Below are 22,583 nucleotides of genomic sequence, written 5' to 3'. Positions count from 1 at the left end.
GGCTGATGGGATCATCTGAGGAAGCCCAAACAGAATGGCAAGAGTTTATTAGCATTTAACTCTTTCTTCTTTGACACTATGCACATTAGATGTACTGATGAGATGGTGACCTAGTTTGATGGTTTATGATTTCTTTTGCTCACGCTCTGTTACTGAAATGAATGATTATTTTGCTCCATTTTGTTTCTGTTGTTCTGTGGGTTCCTGCTTTTCTCTGCTTCTCAGATCTTATCTTCTTGAAATAGTTGTCTTTATAAATTTTGTCCTGCCCGTTACCCAAGTGTGCTTATTTACATGGAAAGGGTATTTTATATATTTTACAGGACTTAAATAAACAGCCCTAATCTTCTAACAATGTGTTTTAAAGTCAACACTAGAATTAGATTTCTTATCTAAATCATATGTTTTACTGCCAACCATTATGACATTAACTCCTGAAAATGTTGTGTTTTTTCACACAGTTGGCAACAAACTATTTATTAATTCTGTGTCCAAGTTGCCTCATCTGGTTTTAATCTGCTCTCTTCAGGTGCTTTAGGTGTTAGGCGATGGGCCTGATCAGGAGGCACAGTCACTTTATAATTAGGGCCCCTGCCTACAGCCTTTGAGATGGGTCACCAACAACCTTTAGACCATGGGTTTACTTGTGATGAAAGAGATAAGAAGCTGTTAGAGATCATCTCCCAACAGGGAGATGTTTCACCACCTTCTCCCATGACTCTTAACTACATCCTTTTTTTTCCCTCCTTCTTCCTTGATGCTTTAACAACTGCTTTTTTGTTTGTTTTCCTCTTGACTCTGCAATAGGAAACTCACAGGAAAAAATGCAAATAAACCCACAAGATTTGCAGTTATGAATACTCTCCTTACTAATGGACTGCTTTGCTTTTTGTTCTACAAGTCTCATGTCGTCTGTGGTTCTCATGTCTTCAGTATTTAAGAACCTCAGATGAATTTATTAATTTATTTGTGTACTGATCTCTGTTCTCTTGTTTAAATAAGCTGCAGTTGACACAGTCAAATGGAGGCAAGTGTTTATATAAATAGATTTGTGCCTCCCTGGTTGTGAGACGGGACGAGTGCCAACGCTGCCTCTGATGTGGGACAGTGCAGTCATCGGCGTGCTCTGGCTTGTTCTCAGCTGCCTCCCAGCTGATGGAAGGAGCGAATCCTGGAGAGCCTCCAGCCCTGCCTCTCTCGCCTGGCTGACATAAAGCTGCCCTGCTCTTCAGCCTCGGTTCGTGGGGTGGCCTGGGCTGGACCAGCTCAAACAGGCCACGGCATTAGACTTCATGGTGGTGGTATTTGTAAGATTTGCCTCCTGTTCTGTCATATCCCATATAGATGTCTGCTGTGCAGTCTGGTCTCCTGTTTTTACAGCTGTTTTCTATGAGTTTTCTCAGGGTTTTATTGATGGGTCGTTTTTGTTTGTTATCTGAGCCTCAATTTGGTTCTATAATATGATATGAGTAACTTTCTGTGGAAACTTCTGCTTGAAGCCTGATACCAGTATCTCCTTTGCTTGCTGTGCTGTTTATCAGCCACTAAAACTAAAAACTTGAAAAAAACTCCCTAAGATTAAGAACTGCTTTCAGCTGAATTCCAAAATACAAGCAGTTTTTCACAAAAGTATTGAGTCCTGTTACTTCATTTTGCACCTTGAATTAAAAGGTCCCGATGTCCAAGTGACTGTGTCTTACTATCAGTAATAATCATATATAATAGCAATGTCCCTCTCTTACCCATTAGGGAATATAGACGTTTTAGGATTGCCAAGATCTTTCATACATAATGTCACCATCAGAGAATGCTGCTATTGTTTCTTTATCTCTGTACTTCATCTGCTGACTTAACACAGTCCACATTGTAACTCATTTGCTAATAAAGAATTTAGCTCATATTACTTTCCATCTGAGATACCACGGTGGTTTCTAATATAGCAACATATCTGTTTTCAGGTTACTTTGTTCTCTTTTGTTCAAATCCAAAATATCCCATAGGTTTCTTGGTACAAAATGATACTGTGATAGAGGCAATGCTTCTCTCCTCCAAAGTAATTTCTGACATTTTCGCTGAGCCTTTGGATTTAAGGTTTATTAATCTTTCTGAGTGTTTTTCACATTCTTCACCTTCTGCATTCTTGTGAAGGTATATTGTATAGTTTATCCAGGCAGCCTGAGTGTGCATTAAAGATGCTGTGGTTGTCTTCCTGATACTTTAGTATACAGTTTGTTGGGCTTTTTTTTTCCATTCAAGCAAACTTATTATAATGCTCCTAGCAAATTACTTATTCTATAAAAGATAAGGAAGTAATATAAGAATACATAACATTGCAAAAAAGAGTTATGCTATGAAATGTTGGTGCTTTTTTAAAATTTCTTTCTTGGGATGCTGAATACATTTGGGAAGTTAAAGCAGAAAGGTTATATAGCCTCTTTTCCTAACTTTACCTTTCTATTGAAAGAGTTTGAGTTTGTCTCTTCCCCTCTGAATAGCTGCATAAGTATCATGTCGTGTTTGTTAGTTCATCTGTGGATTTCAGTGTGAAAGACTTTCTTTCTGGATTTAGGGAGTATCATTTGATGCAGGAAAGATGCTTGTTATACCATCACAGAAAACATATTAAGACAACTTAAGACAGCTGCTGCCTGGCTTAAATGAGCCTTCATACTGCTGTTTGAACAACGGTGCAATAACATCCTTTGATAGGAACCCCTGGAAAAATTCTCCCTTGCGTGGCAAGCACTGATGTCCTTCAGTGAAACAGTGAGACTGTACTGAGGCTTGGTGTACTGAAGGGGGCACGTCTTTAGATCACTGATTTTCTAAGCCTTTTTCACTGAATGAATGAATTTTCAATAATGCTAAAAGAGACAGTGGACTTAGAAGACAAATACGAATGTGACTGAAAATTATATTTCTACTTTAAAGACTGAGAGTTTCATACACAGAATCCCAGGGCTCATTCAAATTCTTTCTTAGTAAAATTTTGCCTTTTTCTATTAGAAGAAGGGAAATATCAGTGAGCTGTGTGCCTTATCTTGGGATTCTGGAGATGCAAGCAGACCAGAGCAGTTTCTGATTTATGCTGCTTTGCGACAATCCTCTACAGCTCACTTCCTAGCAGCAGATAGCCAGAGTACAAAAGCTGGCTAAGCCAGGGCTGGAAATGGAAATGGCAGAAGATGGGCTCTGCGCTTCCGGGAGATCTTTTAGTCAGAGCAGCTCTGTGCTGACAGGTCCATCCGCTTTGCATCTCTCCAGTGTCAGGAGGAAGACAAGACGGAAAACCACACAAATCCGGAATTGAGACTTCTGCATTTTGGCTCCATCCTCTTCTCTCTGCTGCCTGACAAAGACTCTGAATTCTCATTCTGGCTCTGGGCATTCAGGGGCGGATGTCTGGAAGCTTGTGCTGAAGGGACTGGCAACCCCTTCGTTTGAGGTTAAGCATGCACAAAACTGAATTGTTTCTTCCTTCCTGCAAGCCATCGCTTGCCATGTTGGCAGGGCACAGAGGAAAGCTAGCTGTGCTCTTGGTGCCGCCTTTCTACTTTGTGGAGAGCAGAACTAAGAATTTGCTAGTTTGGGGAGAAAAAATACTATCATCTAAAGCACTGTCCTCTAAATTATTGGAGTTTTGTAACCAAATCAACTGGCTGTCTTGAAATCTCAGACACAGTTTTTAGGGAGTTATGTAGCTCCTTTAGGATCACTGAACTAACAATTAAAATAATACATTTCTGACAATCTATTTAAAAATATATATTTAAAAAAGCCCTAACCATAGAATCTATTTTATAAGCATTTTCAAAGCAAAAATCTCTATGTACAGAGCTGTTGTTATTTTTGCTAAGCCACATAATTTAATATTTCATTCTTAGTTAATATACTAGCAAAATATTTACTTGGAAACATGATTCATTCTGACTAATAGGATCAAACTAACTCAGACCAAAGCTAAATAAAGAAATAAAATTGTTTAGAGTTTGGTTTTGGTGGTTATTTTTTATTTTTTTTATTTTTATTTTTTTTAGAATGGTAGAATGTCCTATATGAAATTAAGGGCAGATAGAAATTAAGGTAGGGCAGAAGTGAATCTGACCTAAGCTGACCCATCGGCTAGCACTAGTCTCACTAGCCAGTGACCGGGAAAAGGTTGTGGAGGATCACGTCCAGCTTACTGTTAGAGTACTCCTTTGTAGCTAATTAAATGAGAGATGATTGTCAATGTCCGTAGGAAATGGACCTTTGAAGCCTTGGTGTTGCATCAATAAGTGTTTTAACAGCTCTGCCATTATCTTAATTTTAAAATGTTGAAGTACCTCCTCGAAAGCCAATCAAGTGTAAAACTGTATAAGGAAGTAACTCTTTTTCATGCAGGACTTTGGTTATTTATTTTGATTAAAAATTAAATTAAAAGAGTATCAACATTAGTGTCCACTAAGATGTCAGCCTGACCTCTTAGCTGTGGAAAAAATCAGAGGTCACCTTTCCCCAGAGATCTGCCCAGATCTGCAGATCCTGGAGATGCTCAGAGCAACCAGCCTGCCACAGCCTGAAGAGTGAGCTGGTCATAGCTCTTAGAGGTGATTTCTTTTTTTCTTGGTAGCCCAGGGCAGTCTTCTGGAGGCTGGATTTTAAGACCAGATTGAAAACTGGCTTCCTCAATAGCAGCCTGATAAGCTATTAAGGAACCAACTGAAGAAGCAGCGTGGGATCGAATGGTGGCCCATGGCACCCATTCCCAGCTCCCCAGGAAACCTGCCTCCGAGTTGGGCTCCGTCAAGCATTTTGATTTCAATCAACCAGCCTATTAGAATGAAAAGTGGCTTTTGTTATAGTATTTTGAGTTATTCCTAGCAACAAGCCTTTGGCCTGGAAGTCCTAAATGTGGGGTTTTTTCCTTTGGTGACTAAAAAAAGAAAACGTCATATTTTTTCCCTGAAAATGTTAAGGAAAATTCTTGCTTTCAAATGAGATGCCTCTAAACTGCGTGTGTGGACTGTGGGGACATCTGCTGGGGTGCTGGGAAATGGCAGACTTCAAAATGTATATTGATGGTGGAATGATTTGAGCGTGAATATGCCAAAAATTGTTCATATTGCATCATTCTTTCAAGGCTGAGAATTTCACATTTTACCCGCAAAGGAAACTAGGTGCCCGTATCACAGTGTTTCTGTGCTAATTGCTCCCGGAGAATCCTTAAGAACCATAAAAGCATACACAGACATAACCCTCTTCATTTAAAAACTCTGTATTTTGGTCACGCAAAAAAAAAAAAAAATTCTGTAGAAGAAGAGAAATCTCTGGAAATTCCTTGTAATCATGAGTGAGCCAAGAGAAGCTGGCATCCCATAAGGCAGACCAGCTCAGTCAGCCCCAACCACACAACAGCCTTCCCTGGCTTCCTGTGGTACCCTCGGGATGGAAACGCTTTTCTTGCAGCTGGAAATGAAAAATGGCCTTCCCTCCCGTCTACCAGCTCTTGCGGCGGCCGTCTGAGGACCCGCAGAGGAGCTTCAGTGGTGGGACTGGCACAGCCACGCATTGCCACATTGCGGAATCGTCTGAAATGTAACGCCGAATTTCTCGTTCTTGTTAAAATTAAGCAAAAATGTCATTAGAAAACTAATCCTGGCTTGAATCCAATAATATACACAGTCGTAAATTGAGTCAGAGTCATCAAATTGTAGACTTTGACAGAATCGTGGAATGAATTTTGTTGCAATGCTTCAGTATAGTCTTAATTAACTTGCTAAGATTAAGGAAACTTTCATCTTATCAGTTGGAGAAGACGTGGCTGAGGACATGACATATATCTGTTCTGCTATGTGGTTAAAATTACATTTAGCTTTCCATTTTCCTCCATACGTATCTGTATCATCTACATCTTCCTGCCGTCTGAAATTGTAAGGCGTTTGTGGGGCTGGCACCGCCTTCTATGTTTGTGTTTGAAAAGTGCCTTTGCAGTCATGTTTTCTGCAGGTACAAGAGTAAAACGAGGGGTGGAGGTGTATGCACTTTACACTCTTCTGCTGGAATTTTCAGATGCCTGTGTACAGACAGAGGTCCACGTATTTAGACAACTAATATAATTTTCGCAAATTCTGTCCCCTTCTTGCCTTGCACTCCACGTTGCTTACACCGAGCTCAAATCCTGTTTGCAGCTCAGTCAGCCTCAATGATTGTCTATCGCCCTTTTTCCTGCATGTGTCATATTCCATTTGGAAACCTTGTTGGGCATTGATGGGTGGAAATTGCCGGTATAGATCAGGGCAGAAGTTGTTTCACAGCTGAGTCAATTTTGTTAATGCAAAAACAGTGCACCAGACATCTGGTTAGAATTATTTTTATTCCATCCTTAAGATTGCATGACTTAAATGTGAAAAATGTGGAGCAAAATATAAGCTCCCCTATAGTCTATATACTCCCCCATACAGTCCTTATACTTTTAGACAAGAATAAAGCTGAAAAAGCTAGGAGAAACTATTTTTGTTGTGCTAAGTTACGAATCCCCCCTGCCCTGGCGCATCCGTGCTGTTTGATGTATAAATATATTTATGTTTTATCATTAGTAATTTTAAGTGTTTGACCAATTGTTAACAAGTAAAACAGCTTTAAGTGTGCTTCAAAGAGGAAATTAATGGTGCTTTCATATAATTGTTAAGACAGTGGTGTTCTACAGCTGTTAGGAATTTAAAGTAAAAATACCGAATTTAATTTACCTACTGCTTAGAGAAATAGATTAGTCCTAAATTATCCTAAGTGTGTTAGCTGTACACAGTGTAACTTTGTCTAATATGGTATTTGGTGATTGACGCAAAACTAGAAATGAGAATAGGACACGTTAAACCAGATACTTTGTAAACTGATTATCCCAGGATATTAGGTTCCATTAAACTTATAATAAATATCTTTTTCTTTTTTTCCTTCCTCAGGGGCGTGCCTCATTAACATCTGAGAAACAACGTTTTGCCCATGAGCATGGTGAAATGAAAAATCTAGAAGATATTGTTAAAGATATAAAACCATCCGTGCTAATAGGTAATTTCTTTTACTTTAAAGCAATGACCTTATTCTTTGTTGGAAAAAAATGGGGATGTGGCTTTGTCTGAAGACAAGATCAAGTTCCTCTGAACAGAGTTTACCTTTGTGTGTTTTTAGAAAACACTAGGTGCATAATGGGCTCTATTAAGCAACTGAACAAACAGTAACTACCCAAGCATGTAACACTGCTTTCACTCCAAGCCATCCATTTTACAGGGGGGAATAATCCAAGTTGGTTTAAACATCTGAGGGAAAACCTTATCACCTTCCTAAATGACTTCTGATTTAATGTGGATGGTGTAATACAAATAACCTCAAACTTAGACAGAGAAAACTGAGCTAAGCACATGTAAAGCTGTGCAAATATGAGCATGCTGTAGCTGAATCTTCTTTCCCCTCATATTTAGATCATTAGCCACCATTCCGTTGTGCAGACCAAACCACAGATTTTACAAAGACTTTTTCTTTTATAAAAGCTGCAGGATTTGGGATCTCAGTAAAGGATTGTTCGGTTCTCTGCAGTTTGGTTATTATATTTCAGTGACAGTTTCAGGAATGAACTGCAAGTACTCTTAAATAATTTTTTTAATATCTAAGACTTGAAAATTCATCTATCTGGCTAGTGCAATCATTCATCAGATGCTAGAAAATCTGAAATGCCGCAGTGAAAATTATCTTACATTTGAAGAGCTGTGTTTTCGACTGAGCCTAGACCGCGTGGTCTTCATTCAGTAAAATCTGCTTTTGACAGTGATCATGAATGAGGTAAATAAAGCTTATGTTTTTCTATGCTCCATAGAGATATGACTACAAGACAGAGACCAAGTAGTCTAGAGAATGTATTTAGTAGAATACAAGGCTGAAAAAGCTAGTGGAGCAGAAGAAGAGATTGAATGACCTGTGATATTTATCTAGATAAAGGTGTGTAGATGCTTAGGGAATGTTTGCTGTCGGATATATAAATCTATGCGGCACTTTCCCTCAAGGTCACTTTCTCCTATCTGTACTGCGTAATGAAGACTCTTCCAACAGAAACAGCAATGAAAGTTAATTCTTGGGGTTTTTTCAGTTTGGAGGATTAAGCATTCAGTGTCTTCCTCTGGGCAGCAGGAGTCATGGGGAAACAGGCTGATACTCCTCCCAATGTTTTACTTAACTCTGCCTCAGTGAATGCTCATATACGTTTTGTCACCTGCGATGGCTCCAGGAAAAGCCTTAGTTTAGCTTAACCAAATATAAGAAATTGCAATTTTAAACATAAAAAGAAATAGTCAGTGAGATTGTTCAGAGCATTTTGTTTTAACTTTATATATGCAGATAATTGTCATTCTTGCTATTGACTGTCCAGAAGCAGTTTTAGAAGACATTAGACATTTGGCAACTGCAGACTTAACCAGAAACTAAAGTGTATAACAGGCTCTTATACAAGTGGGTCAAAATCATGACTGCCACAACTGTTCATCAAACGTACAGTGGCCCAGCTGGTCTAGCAGAGCTTTTGCATCTAAGTGTCCTTGTCCATTCATAGAAGGTGAAGTGCAGAGAGCTCAGACTTACAAAAAATAGTAGTATGTGATAGAAATGTTTGAGCGAGAGGTGTTCAAACTACGAGAAAAGTCACCGATTTGCATTGATTGAGGAGTTGCCTCTTTTGTTACCAAGGGATCAGAATAAAGGAGATTTGGCGAGACACAAAACCAAATGGGTCTTAGACATTTTAGGGCCTGCATTAAGCACCTAAACAGCACCCAAAGAGCCTGTCATAGGGTGCTTGGGCTTTCAGCAGACATCTCGAGAAAGCTCAATTTAAAACAATTAGGGAATTTCAGGGGGGCACCCACCTCTCCCTATTGAGGGCATAGGCTGTGCTTGAAGATGTGTCTCTAAGATGATACCATGCTTCATGTAGAAGCAGTCAGAAAATACTCTGAGATACCATTAAGAAATGTTAGTCCTGGAGCATGTATGACCTTCTAGCCAGCTCTGCGAGGTAAGGACCCCTTTCACCTCCCTCCAAGTACCTTGCGCTCTCCTTGGGCAGACACCAAGCTGTCCTTTTAGAGTGGGCAATGGTGGGATGCTCATTTGTGCATGAGTGATGAGCAGTTAGAGCACTGACCCAAGAGACACCCTCTCCTGGCCCAGGTTTGAATGCATTCCTACTCCCCCAAGAAAGGGAACAGCTCTTTTCCTGCTGTTGAAACTCGGATGCTGTGTGGAGAGCAGAGCAGGGAGCCAGGCACCGGGGGCTCTGTGCAAGGAGGAGGCTACCTTCTCTACGGGCCAAGTGATAGGGGCCTCCTTATCCTTAGGTTTACTCCAAGGTCTGTTTATCTGTTTTTCACGGGAGGCATGGAGACCAAGGAACTGATGATCCTTGGATTCCCAACTCTTGTAGGTTAGGCAGAAATACAGGTGCATTGGCGTCTGAAAACCATCACACACCTCTTTTTGCTTGTGAGTACAGTATGGAGAAGAGAAAAGCATCTCTGACAGGATGGAAGGGGATGTATTCAAAAAAATTGTTGCTGTCAGGGAAGCTGTAGACTCAAAATTGGGATTATTCATCCGCTGAGGCTGGAGATGACAGAATGATCAGCTGTAGAAGGCAGAGACTTCACTCATCATCTGACACTCGAAATCTGACACACTGGATTTGGGAGAAGCTATCCAGTCTGTTGCATGAGTTCAGGAGACAGAGTTGTACCTTTCTACTCCTTATTGGACTTACCTGCAGGTTAGGTGATACATTTCTATTGTATACAATGGGCCTGAGAAAACTGAAGTGAGAAATTCACCAAGCTGTACGGGGTGAATAGGTTCTGCCTTATGTTAGGGATAATATGGAAGTTTCACTGTTGCAAAATCTTTTATACAAAATTCTGTTTTAACCACATGTTAGGAAAAAGGTTGAACTCCATTTTCAAGAGGGAGGTGTGCGGTAAAAGGAGCTCTGTTCTTTTAAAAGTGACACACATCTCTTACCTTGAACTGATTGCATTTGTCTGCTTGTTATGTGTGTGTTTTTCTTCTTTAGGAGTTGCTGCAATTGGTGGTGCTTTTACTAAACAAATTCTTCAGGATATGGCTGCTTTAAACGAACGTCCTATTGTTTTTGCTCTCAGCAATCCTACCAGCAAAGCAGAATGCACTGCTGAGCAGTGCTACAAATATACAGAGGTAACCAAACATTAATCTCTCTCTAGTATATGCCGTGGAAAGTAAATCTGAAATTAAATTTAAAATGGGAGGAAGACAGAGGGTGGAGTAGCAAGAACTAATCATGTCTCTGTGTGAGTAAAATGAGTTAAATTAAGTAACAGATTTTTCAGATTTTATCAAGACAATTTCACTGAAGTCAATACATGCTTGCACCCTCATAAACACATTTAATAGATTTTATTGGTGTCAGGCAAGACTCAGGGTCTTTATTATAACCAAAGCATCCGTAACTGTCAATCATTAAAGCCTTATGCCTGTTTTTGAACTGTACCACTTTGTGTAATATATACACGCAGTGGCATGCTTTTCATTTGAGATTTTATAAATACTCTTTCGGGTAAGAAAATACATCACTGCATGAAATAGAATCTTTAAAATAATTCTTTATTAAGAACTGGGGTAATTGAATCCTTTTACAAAGATTTCCATTATGGAAACATAGGTGAAAATTAAGAGAACTGTGCTCGCTTATTTATTATTGTGTTATAGAAGTGCTAAGAAACATGTTATCCTGTAATTCAGTCTAGAATTTGAAATGTATGAGTACTTGACTGTTTGTGTTTCGTAGCGCATTGTGTTTGGATTTCTTGTCAAATACAGGGCAGTTTGAATGACAGTTTGACAGTGTTTAAAAGACAAATTTAGCATGCCCGTTCCCCACCGCACAGTACACAATTACAGCGCGATGCAGGAGCCAGGGACACAGCCTACATGAAGGGTTGGTTACAGTGGGTAATGACATCTGGTAGGCAGGGCAAAAGACACGCTGAAGTATTTGATCTGTCACCAAAACATATAATAAGCTGGCCATGATAATACTGCATGACACCAAACCAAACAGAATATTCTTCTGAAGAGCTGAATAGCAACAGTGGCATATTTTAAAATGCACGTTTCCAGTTCTCTAAAATAGGCATAGATATTTCTGATACAAAGCGCCTCTGAAGTATTTAGCAGTGACATTTATCACTCAGCAGTGCTAGCATAAATAAAGGCTGGCTTTTCTTCCCCACCTAAATTTACTGCTTAAATTTGAGGGTGCTCCCTCCCTAGCAAGGACAGAGCCAGGGGCCTTTGGGCTGCGGAGGTAGAGCCTGTGCAATGTGACTCCCCTCATTAGTCCAAAACTGCATTGCTTGCTCTAGAAATTACTACTCTCCCTGTGTATTGGGAATGATCTGGGGAGAACCTGGATAGTAGCGCTGCAGCTGAGTCACCTCTGAGGTGCCTCTTCTGCCACCCTTGAGCGGCACTCGATGGAGCCGGCATCTGCTCCCATCAGGGTGTTCCCAGGGGAGCAGTGAGACTCCATCAGACTCGCAGCTCCCTTGCAGCCCATCTCTGGGTACTCCAGTGGTATCACACCTCTGAGTGTGAGTGAGACCAGGGCTAATGTTCCTCTCAGCTAACGTTGAGCCGTCAGCAACATGAGCCCTGTCGCCACGTCTGGGCCACCCACAGGCTTCTGTTCCTGCCCACAGCTGCCTCGTGTGTGCTGTGTGCCAGCGTGGAGCTACGCCTGTGCCTGCGTCCTGGGAGGAGATTTAGAGGTCCCATGGGAACTATGACATAAAATGAATTAGAGCCAGTTCTCTTGTCCTCAGGACACGTGATATGCTGTAACTTGTGTCTGCAGAGCTAAATTCTCTAATTCCCCAGAACAGGCTGGCTCTTCCATACTGCCTGCTGGGACCAGTCTGTGCATGGTGCCTGGGCCCCAGTGGCAACAGTGCTACTTGGCACTACCCAAAAACCTGCTGGGAAACATCCTTGTGGTTTATCAGTATTGGATGATCACATGCTGGTGCCTGTACTGGTCCCGTCACCCTGCTCAGAATATTACAGAGAGGGGAGCCACAAGGTCCCAGAAGAAGACATCCCATCACCAACTTGTGCTATAGGTAGCACCGTGGTATGACATTCCTGGGACAGAGCTTTTGAGCTGTGGAGTGGGTGTAGTGGCCTGAAGGGGGAAGATTGGGAGGAACAGAAAGCTCTGCCTGTCCCCACAGCTCCTCAGAAATTGCCACATCCAAAAGTGCAACATTTAGTGGCCTTAGTCTCATTTTTGTGGATGATCTGCTGCTGGGGAACAAATCCAGCAGCATCACCCATTGTTACCACTTTAAGTTTTACAGCTCCAGGTGTATACCTTCTTCCCATGTACTCTTCTTCTGGCATGGATGCACAAAGCGAATAACGAGTGCTGGCTTTCACTTTCTCCTCCTCTAAATTGTGCTGATAGCTCTTACCTGAATAAGGCAGCTGATAGTCACAGAGAATTGCCAGTGATCCATAGGATCAGCATCCTGATGCTCTTGAGATATAGTCAGTTAAATAGCTCCAATACCCTCTCAGAAGAGATATTAAATAGATGCAACCCAGCTTCCACAGTGGTAGGTATTTCAAGGGGTGTATGAAATACTTCAACAGCATCCTCACAACTAACGTGCTTTCTTTGGCTTTCTTGTGACAATTTAGGGACGTGGCATTTTTGCCAGTGGAAGTCCTTTCGATCCTGTCACTCTTCCAAGCGGACAAACTCTCTATCCTGGACAGGGTAACAATTCCTATGTGTTCCCAGGAGTTGCCCTTGGCGTTATTTCATGTGGACTGAAACATATTGGCGAGGATGTGTTCCTCACGACTGCTGAGGTATTGTATTAAAAATTATTTAAATTCCTTAATTTAGTAACTTGGTAATAATGAACAATTAAACAGAAATAGTTAAATGCTATCTTTTAAATTTAAAAAAAACAGTGCTTTCTGTGGAAGGTCTTTATTTGCAAGGTATGTTGGCTTTTTATACATTCTATTTGAACAAGTTATTTTTAAGAAGTTAATACTTGGTCCAAAGGCCATCTGACATAAACTTCACCTTCTGTTGGCATGGAAAAAAGAGAAAGACTTCAGTACTGTACTATCACAGGTGAATGCACATATGTATGGTTTGCATACACGTGCACATAGGTTTTAGATTGAAAGGAACTATATTTTGATGTTGGTAGCTTTGGGGTGACTTTTGGGGGTGTTTTGCTTGCAAAAAAAATTCTGAATTTCTTTTAGCTTTTTAGCTTTTTGCTATTTTTGAGTAGAGCTGTTGGCATCATTTTTTGTGGACCTCCATTGTCACCAGCTGGTGAAAGTGCTCAACTGCCTTGTGGTTCCTTGCACTTTTACACAATTACCATGTTATCCTTCCCATTTTCTTTCTTACCCTTTTCTGCATCTGTTCTTTTCTTTCTTCAGGCAGTTTTTTATGATCTTTGTTATCCAATGTGTGATCTCTCCTTTATCTCCACTCAGTGGGCAAGAGATGAACAGGGAGCACTTTTGGTTCTAAGAGTCATTCACCACCTACTTCCAGTGATTGTTCAAAGTCTCACATCCACTGTCTTATAGTAGGACATCATAAATGCACAGGATTGTATCTTCAACACATATGGGAGAAGAATATGGCCTTTATTATTTTAGCATCCCTTATTCAAACAAAATAAATTACCAGCAGTGGTTGAAATCAAATGCTTAACACAATTTTAATTTTTTTTTTTTACAAAACAATAAGGAAATCGTTCTGTAGCTGTTTCTCACTTAAGACAACTGTAACTTTCTGTGCTTTTCTGGGTCCAGCATCTTTGCTCCTCATCCACTATAGCGTCATAGCACCATTACCACTCCTTCCGCTGACCCTTTCACCCCCTTCCTGCCCAGTCCTAGAGTTCCTGTCTCTTTCATCGCCTCTGTTGGTTCTGCTCTCGGCTGGCACCAAGATCAATGTCATGAGGTCTCAGCTTCCTTCTCCCGAGTGATGTGATATCCACTGATGCTCAAGCTCCTGGCTACTCTACTCCCAGGAATATGCTTCCAAGCTCATCCTGCTCAGAGAGAGCCCAGGCTCAGTACAGACTGATTAGAGAGCCCTAAGCAGTGCACGATGGTCTGACCACATCCATGCAAAATCATTGGAAGCTTGATGCTTTTTGGGTTTTTTTAATGGGTATGGAAGTAAGGAGGAAGGCTAGCTTCAGTTTACCAAGTTAACTCTAATTAACCTAGATGCACTTCAGTGGTAATTTCTGCTCAATGCGGTTCATATACATTACAATCCACAGAACTTCATGAAAGTGCAGTGTCCTAATCTTCAAAGAAGCTGTGCAAGCACACTTGGAAATACATGAGTAGCGTAGGTTGCACACAGAGGAAGCCTCAAAACAATGTAATTAGCAACTTGAATGGAACAGTAGCATAAAAAAAGAGAAGAAAAAACTGTTGCCCCGATTAGCAGAAGTGAGTATGCCTGACCCAACTCTTGCAGCTTCTCTAAGGGATATTGCATTGCAGGATTCTTGCTCCTTGTGTCCTCTTCATGGATTAAAGGGAAGAAAATGGCCCTTTACTATCACTTGGAGGCAACTGATAGGCAACGTGATCCTATGACCGGCAGTATGTGATAGGAAGCTTTCTTAAAGCGTGAGCACTTGCACGCTGCCCTTGCTGGATTTCCGAAGGTTATTTTTTAAGGTGTGTACTCTGGCATCTTTAAAAAAGTTTGCCAGCAGCTTGCCCTCTATAAGAAAGATATTCACAATTTCCATCTTTAAAATTAGTAAAAAGCCCAGACTGTCTCCACTGGCTTCAACCATCTTAGGAGGGCAATGATCCATCTCATAAGTCTTTGGATAATTATATCCTCCCTTTAAATCTTTCCCTGTAATTTCAGTTGGATACGGCGATCCTCGCTTGCTGGTCTAAACTGCTGTGTTAAACAGTTGTCTTATTTCATTCTAGAAGTTGCTTCATTTTGGTTTGGGTGAAATGGTTCCTATATATAGAGTGCTGATGGATGAAAGGTATGTGGATTGAACTGTGTTTCAAGCAGCAGTCTACTAAGTCAGAAAAAAATCTGCTCTGAACAAAGAAATTTAACTGAACAAAGAAACGTAACAGGGAAGTAAAATGGTATCAGAAATCACGAGGAAGCTTTTAAATTCTTTCTTGAGGAAGAGGTTCTCTCCTGACTCTTCCTTTTTGGTGAAGTTTGTGCTACACAATTGCTTTCCTCTAGTAAAATCCCTAGAAAAGTTTGACATGTAAAAATGTGGGATTTTTTCTTGCATAGAAGGTCTCTGTTGGCGGCAAGATCAATGGAGCTACTGGCCATACGTCAGGAGTTGAGAGCAGTCACGTCTGGATTTCGGAGGAGTCTTTGCCAGAAGAGGTGTCAGGGGTGTGAAGGCTGGGGGGGCTGCATTGGCCTTTACTTGAAATTACAGTACAAAGCAAAGGCAAAAGTACTTTTTGTTTTCTTGGCTTTTTTAATGGAAGGATAAAATCAAAACAGTTTTGTGTGGGTTTTAGAATAGTGGTTAGTATTCTCCCTTTGAAATGGAAGCACCCGAGGTGCTGCAAAATTTAAAACACCAAACCCCATGCATTTTAGATAGAGGGACCTTCTCAGACTGTAGCAGTAGCTTACCTGAAAAAGGAAAGTATGAAAAATAGCAGTCCAGGCTGCGTGCCTGCACCTCCTGTCTTCTTGTTTTGCCACCTCTCCAGTTAAATCTGATAAAAGTCACACATAGCTTATTGTAACAACCACAAATTCTACTTTCAGTGTTCTTTTCTTTCTGACAAGTAAAATAAAGTGTAACTTTGATTTTGGATGATAAATCTAAGGTACTGTAAGCTGTAATACCTCTTAATTGCAGGCAATTGCTCTGTGATGACAAGGAACATTACCTATTCTTCTAAGTCCTATCAAACACCATGAAAGGGACAGAGAATTATGAACTAATGAAATGTTCTCAGCATGTGTGACCTACAGTTAAGTTACTCCAGAAATAATCCTGTTAAATTCTTTCATTATAGAGAATACATCCTTCAAAAGCCAAGATGCCCCCACTTGCTTTATGCTATTTGTCCTGTCTCGGCTGCCTTTCATTTAGCTTCTGCAATAAGGCTCAGCTAAATTCTCTATTAAAAACTTGAATGAATTGAAATTTAAAGCATGAAAATAGCCATACTGGGTTGGACCTAAGATGCAAACAGCTCAGTATCTTCCTGTGAAAGTAATCAGTGGCAGAAGCTGAGGAAAAGAGGATAAATAAGGGGAAAATACAGTGTGATGCTTCTGCTGAAATGGCTTCTGAGGCTCTGGCAGCCTGTACTATGTGGCCTTCCTGCGCTGGAAGTTTTATCCCTGTATGGATTTCTCTTTCATAAATGAGCCTAGTGACGTTTTAAACATGTTTATACATTTGAACATCTTTTGGCAGTTAGTGTCACAATTTAATTATGAGTTCTGTGGAAAAAGAAACTCTCCTTTTACGGTTTCCTGCTGTCTGATGCTTTGGGTTCCCTATAGTGCCATGAGAAATGTTCACCTTCAGTTGTCCTTTGCATTGTCTTTCAGTCTTCTCTTTTTTTTCTCTCAGGTCTATTTTATTATTTTTTGTCTCCCTGTACAAAAAATCTTTTGATGATACTTATTCTTTATACCCCTCATGATTCTATCTCATTCTTGTTTGAAGTAGGTGGAGCAAAACTGCACACTGTTCAAAGCGGTGTTACATTGGGGATTTATGCACTGGTATAATTACATTTCCTGTGTTGTCTCTTATTTTCTTAATAATTCCAAATGTTGATTCATCATTTTTTCCCCTGCCACTGAATGTTCTCAAGGAGACGACATGAAGAAGGTGTCATTCTCTTTGAAAATGCTTGTTTCTTTGGTTTTGCGTGGTGTTTAATGCTGTTACTGGAGTATGTCAGAAGGAATAGCATGGCATCTATATAGTTAAGCTTGCTATCTCTCCCACTTCGAGCACTGCCCAAATGTTTTGTGGCTTGCTTTCTATCAATCCCATCACAAAAAAGTACTCTACTCCTGAACCTTTTTTTTTGAGTGATGCATTACACTAACAGCAACTTGCTGGTGATTTCTTCAGACTTCATCTTTCCTGCAGAGCCCCATTAAACTGTTGACAGCAGAAATTTCATGTTGTAAGCTCCTCTTTACACATTCAGATGCGTGTCTTGTTTTATCCAAGGGCTGTGTATCATTTTTGAATAACCTAGTTGCTAGTGTGGAAAGTAAAAACTAGATTTTACGTTGCCTTAGCTCCCCCTAGTGGGTTTTTATCTCTGCTGTAGTTCTCAATATCAGACTAAAATGCATACAAATACTTTTTTCTTTGCTCGTTATACTCAAGAAGAGTATAATCTCTTGTTGCTCTTGTTAGCATTTCCACTCCAAATGGAAAAACTTACTACACCTACCAGCACGCCGGGTAGTTTGCAAAAGAGAATGTTGTTTCTCTTTGAACCTGGAGTTAATACGGTGTTTGCTCTTTAATTCAAACTATTTACCTACTTCTGCCAGAAAGGATGAATTGATGATAGGCAGGCATCTCTTCTGACACCATCCTGGTTGTTTGCAAGCAACGTACACAAGGTCCTATTTCCCACATGCAACAGGAACTGTTGGAAGCAGTTTGTACTCTGTTTCAAGTGTCTTCCTATTATATTCTCTCAAAAGTGCACTTCTTGATTCTCTTTGGGCCATTCCTCAGTTTCATTTCACAGTGTTTCCTGGACTTTCCTGGTGTTTTTGGAACCTCTTGATAGGTCATACATGGCTCCACCAGATGCTATCCAGACCAGAGCTTTCCTTCCATCCACGGAGTACCCCTACAGGTCACACCACGCACTGGTATCCCCACACTCCTGGATCTGTCAGTGATTTGGTCCTAACCTTTTCCTATCTAAGCTGCAATTGCACAAAAATGTATCATTGCTCCTGAAGGGAAGACTAAGGGTGCCTCTACGTTACTCTTCTATTTTGCATCAGAATGGTCTTATGGAGCACATCTCCCTGCTGTCCCTACAAATTCCACTTTGGTCCACAGTGTGACATGGTCTTGGGAGGAGAAGGGGACTTTTGGATGAAACTAACTGGAAGGATACACTCCAGGAGCAAGCCTAATGTACTAGATATCAACAGAAACCACTTACAAACTGTAACAGATTTAAGAAGTATGAGCTTGCGCTGTACAAAGAACCTCCTTTCCTTGTGACTGTTACGTGTTCCTGGCTGTTCCAAGGCCAAGTGACATCCCCTCCCCATAGTCGTTCCCTTTCTGTCCCAAAGCAAGATAGAGAAATTTGAAATTTGGATTCTGCTGATGCAAATCTCTCTTAATGTTTTTTAATAATTTGTTTTGAGAATTGTAGTAGAGAATGTTAGTGAAGGTAGCTATCAAAAACTGCATAAAGTTGGACCATTTTTAATATATGCTTAGTTTGCTTTGAAGATATTTAGATTTGGTTCTAACTAGCAGCTCCCTAGAAGGTACAAAGGTGGGCACCTAAAGAAAGGAAACCTTCAAGTCCACCGAAGAGATTGCAAAGTAGAAAACAGGTTAGCGAACTGGCATCAAATCCCAATCTGGATCACCCTGAAAGGCTATTTTCTATTTCAGATCTTCAAATGACCAACAAATTTTAGCTAGTGATAGCAAAAATATCATCAGACCCAAAGGCAGCCCCAGGAGCCTTTGCTTCTTAAAAGGTGTCTGTTGCAGGACTAGAGGAAGTTCATGAAGTAAGCCCATAAGCAGACAGAGCTAGCAGTGTTTCTCCTTACTCTGCAGAGAATGTCTTCTTACCTCATGGTAACAGAAGGTTTTTCATATGGCCAATGAGTAAACAGTAAAAATCAACTTCTCCAGCTTGCTATGCTTTCCCTGTTCATTGCTGGAGATGACAACAAAACATTTCCAGTCTTGCTAGGAAGACCAAGCAAGAATATACAGGCAGTGGAGGAGATGCTCCACTCTGATGAGCATCAGAACTTCTGTATCGTTCCTTGTTTCCCCTGGTCAGTCTGGTGAAAAATCAAGCAAAGAGCAAAATAATTTCCTTAGTTACTTGGTATGGTTGAGATGACAGACCACTGCAGCCTTCGAGTGAACAGAGCAGCACTGCTCTTTTCTAGCAGCACTGTTTTTCTGTCCCAGCAAGCCAGAATTTAGCATTAGACCTTCTATTTCTAGATCTGACTGCAGTGACCAGCAGGGCTTTAAAAGACCCTGGATAATCTTACTTTTATTTTACTTTGTTCTGTGGTTGACCATACTTACCTTTATGATCTCATACGGACTAGATGTTTGAGCTGGACACACAACCAACCTGCTCAGCCACCAGTAATTTTATTCAAAGCATTTTACACTTAAGGGTTTCAGCTCTGTTCTCTGCACAGGATGACTTGACAACAGTCAGAATAATAGGTGCTTCTTTAATTTTGAAAGTCTTTGACCCAGCTACAATTGATGGCTGGAATTTATATCTCACAGTGAACTATTTGCTAGTTTGTGTGTGTCTTATTGTCTGAGTGAGATAATGGCATAACTCCCTAAATTTCTACCTCTTGTGTAGCTACTCCTAATGATAAGGCTGGTTGTAAAAAACACTGCTTAGGTGGATTAAGCAGTATCTGTGTGATTTGCCAAAGCGGAACTATTTCTTTGCTTATGAGTGGATTACTGTCTAATGCATTGCTACAGCTTCATCTGCATTTCAAGTTAAACATGTCTGCTTTATTTCTAGGTAATAGCTCAAGAAGTTTCAGAGGAGAATTTACAGGAAGGTCGTCTGTACCCTCCATTAGTCACTATTCAGCACGTGTCGCTGAAAATTGCTGTGAGGGTAAGTCATTTCAGTCTTTTGTGGCTTTCCCACGCTCTCTACGTAATTGAGCATTTGATTTGATCAACTAACCCACTTTCACACAAGTTGAAGTTGGTTTACGTCAATCAATCTCGGACAAGTAGCAGTTTCAAAATTAAATTTAAATTCATAAACGTAAACGTAATCCAAATACAAGGAAAGATGCGGAACTATAGCAAGGGTTTATGTCTGTAGAGCCCAGACTGTACCGTCCACCAGTTAGGAGCAGGTCCCCAGGCTTTTGGCCCTTCAGGATTATCAGTTGCCTGTCAGAAGAGTAACTGTCACCCTTTGTCCGGGCACTATTCCCTTTCGTTCCCACCTTACTCTGGCCTACCAAAATAACTGACTGCAGGGGATGCTTTTGCTTTATGGCTCGGGTTTAGGCCAGGGGTCGTTTGGTTGGTTGGTTTTTATTGGCAAATACAGAGTTGGTGCAGATGGACTTTCAGTAACTGACCTAAACCCGCAGTTTCGCAAGAAATTTGGCTACCCTGGAGAGAAGAGGAAGCTTTCAAATAATGTCTTTATCCCAGGTCCTCCCTCGTTCTGGTTTTTAGGTTGGGGTTTTTTTCAGCATTTTAGGAGGTTAATTTGCTGGTCCTCAGTGACCTTTTTTGCTCCAATTATTGTTTTCTCTCTTGGTCACCTTACTGTGAATAACTCCACTTATTGCATATTCTTTTGAAAGAATAACAAGGAGCCCTCATGCATGAAACCATTCCCCTAGCTTCACTCATTCTGTATATTTTTAAAAAAATCCTTCTTACAGTTCACGTCGTCTTAGGCAAGCAATAACTCTTTTCTGTAGATGTCAAAATGTTACCTAGATTCCTCAGGCGAAATCAAACTGCCTGTGTGTTTGGCAGGAACACAGCGATAAAAATTCCTCCTCTACTTGCACGTTATATAAAATACAAAAAAGGAAAATGTTACCAGAAGATTCTTTCTGCCTGATCTCTGTTGAAATTTTATTCCTGCACATACCTATTCTGGCTCATAGAACCCAAGAGGTTTAGCAATGGCTTCTGCCTTTTCCAGGGGAGGAATACTCTCAAAGTTTTTTTGAATACCAAATGCGGGTTATAAATTCAGACCTTATTCATCCGTGATAATCATGCGCACAGCCCTGAAGATAACCTCTTACATAAACACCCAAAGTGCTTCTCAGTCAAATCACGTTGGGCTTCAGATTAGTCCTAGAAAGGAAGTCCGTGTACAGTCACTTGGGGTCTCAGCTTCCCACCAAGCGAGAACATTGCTGTTTTAAAGAGCACGCTACGGAGAGCAGGAGGGAGACCGTCTGCCTTTTATTCAAGGGAGGCGCGTTTGCTGTTTGCCAAATACAGTTTGAAGCAGATCTTTCCAAAGAGTGCTGTCGCGTAAAACCAGGTTGTCAAACTTTTGTTTCATAGATGAATGTCCACTCTAAAGATATGCATTTCTCAAGTAGGTGTTCTTCAGATGTGTCGAGTGGGCTCCAACCCCTTCTAAACTTCATTTGTGTTGCACCTATACTTGCGATGCATAATTGATCCACTTAGGTATGGTCTGGGTGGGGAAAAAGCAAGCAAATATTTGTATTTCCCCCAGTCAGCTCTGGAATTAAACCTGTGCACTGTCCAGGACTAATTTTTTCTTGTGAGTTTACCTTTGAGAAATGTATTATCAAACTATGGCAAATAATAATCTTCTCTAATATGCAGGGAGCATGGAGGCTTTGAACAAATCACCCTTTTCTTACACTGCTTTGGAGAAGCTGGTAAACCAGGGTAACCTGATGATGGAAAAGCAGAAAATTGTAGCTCAGTGCTTGGGGTTTGTGGAATATTTTACCCACTGCTGCACAATAAAAGCTAAGACATTACTGGATGAGGAGGAGCACTGAATTTGTAACGGCAAAGACACGTACTCCTGTTCAAAACTAGCAAAAGTCAGACTCACTTAAATGTAAACTTCATCCTGTATGCTATCCCATATCCAGTGTGAATATAGGTGACTGTCAGCACCAGAGACGATGAAGTCTTACCTTGATTTTGAAATACTTCCTACTTTTAAATCCTGTTAAATGTACTCAGGTAGTTTATCAGCACTAATTAGGATTTTAATGCATCTTTCTAGATTGCAGAAGAAGCCTACCGGAATAAGACTGCCTCCACCTATCCTCAGCCCGAGGACCTAGAAGCCTTCATCCGCTCTCAGGTTTACAGTACCGATTATAACAGCTTTGTGGCTGACTCCTACACCTGGCCTGAAGAAGCCATGAAAGTGAAACTGTAAATATTTAATGAAGAATGAACAAACTAGAAGCAGATAAAAAGCATTAAAATATTCAGAACATTTCTGCCTAGGAAGCCTAAGAATAGCTAATTTTTTAAGATGCAGAAAACTTTTTCTAAATTGTAATATTTGTTTAGAAACTCCAATCAAGAAATCATATTAATTATACATCAGAAAATAAAAATTAATCTGAGAAATATATTTGTGTTGGTTATTTTGATATTTTAATAGAGATATCCTACACTAGAGTTTGACATCTTTTTGTTATCGAAGTGGTTGTGTCTTGAGTTCAGAGTTTTGTCACA

The 22,583-nt window shown here is 40.5% G+C and overlaps 1 protein-coding gene across 1 annotated transcript in view; it reads left to right on the top strand.

Moving 5' to 3' along the window:
• Positions 1 to 22,475, top strand: part of ME1 (malic enzyme 1) — a 197,675-nt gene extending 175,200 nt beyond the window's left edge. The window contains exons 10-14 of the mRNA XM_054821910.1: positions 6,942 to 7,047; positions 10,088 to 10,230; positions 12,754 to 12,927; positions 19,879 to 19,977; positions 22,120 to 22,475. Coding sequence (XP_054677885.1) covers positions 6,942 to 7,047; positions 10,088 to 10,230; positions 12,754 to 12,927; positions 19,879 to 19,977; positions 22,120 to 22,278 — 681 coding nt within the window. The 3' untranslated portion in view covers positions 22,279 to 22,475. The remainder of the gene's footprint in view (positions 1 to 6,941; positions 7,048 to 10,087; positions 10,231 to 12,753; positions 12,928 to 19,878; positions 19,978 to 22,119) is intronic.
• The last annotated feature ends 108 nt before the right edge of the window (positions 22,476 to 22,583 follow it).

This window comes from Grus americana, chromosome 3 (assembly GCF_028858705.1).
Source record: "Grus americana isolate bGruAme1 chromosome 3, bGruAme1.mat, whole genome shotgun sequence".
Taxonomy (NCBI): Eukaryota; Metazoa; Chordata; class Aves; order Gruiformes; family Gruidae; genus Grus; species Grus americana.
This window is presented reverse-complemented; position numbering and strand designations above follow the sequence as displayed.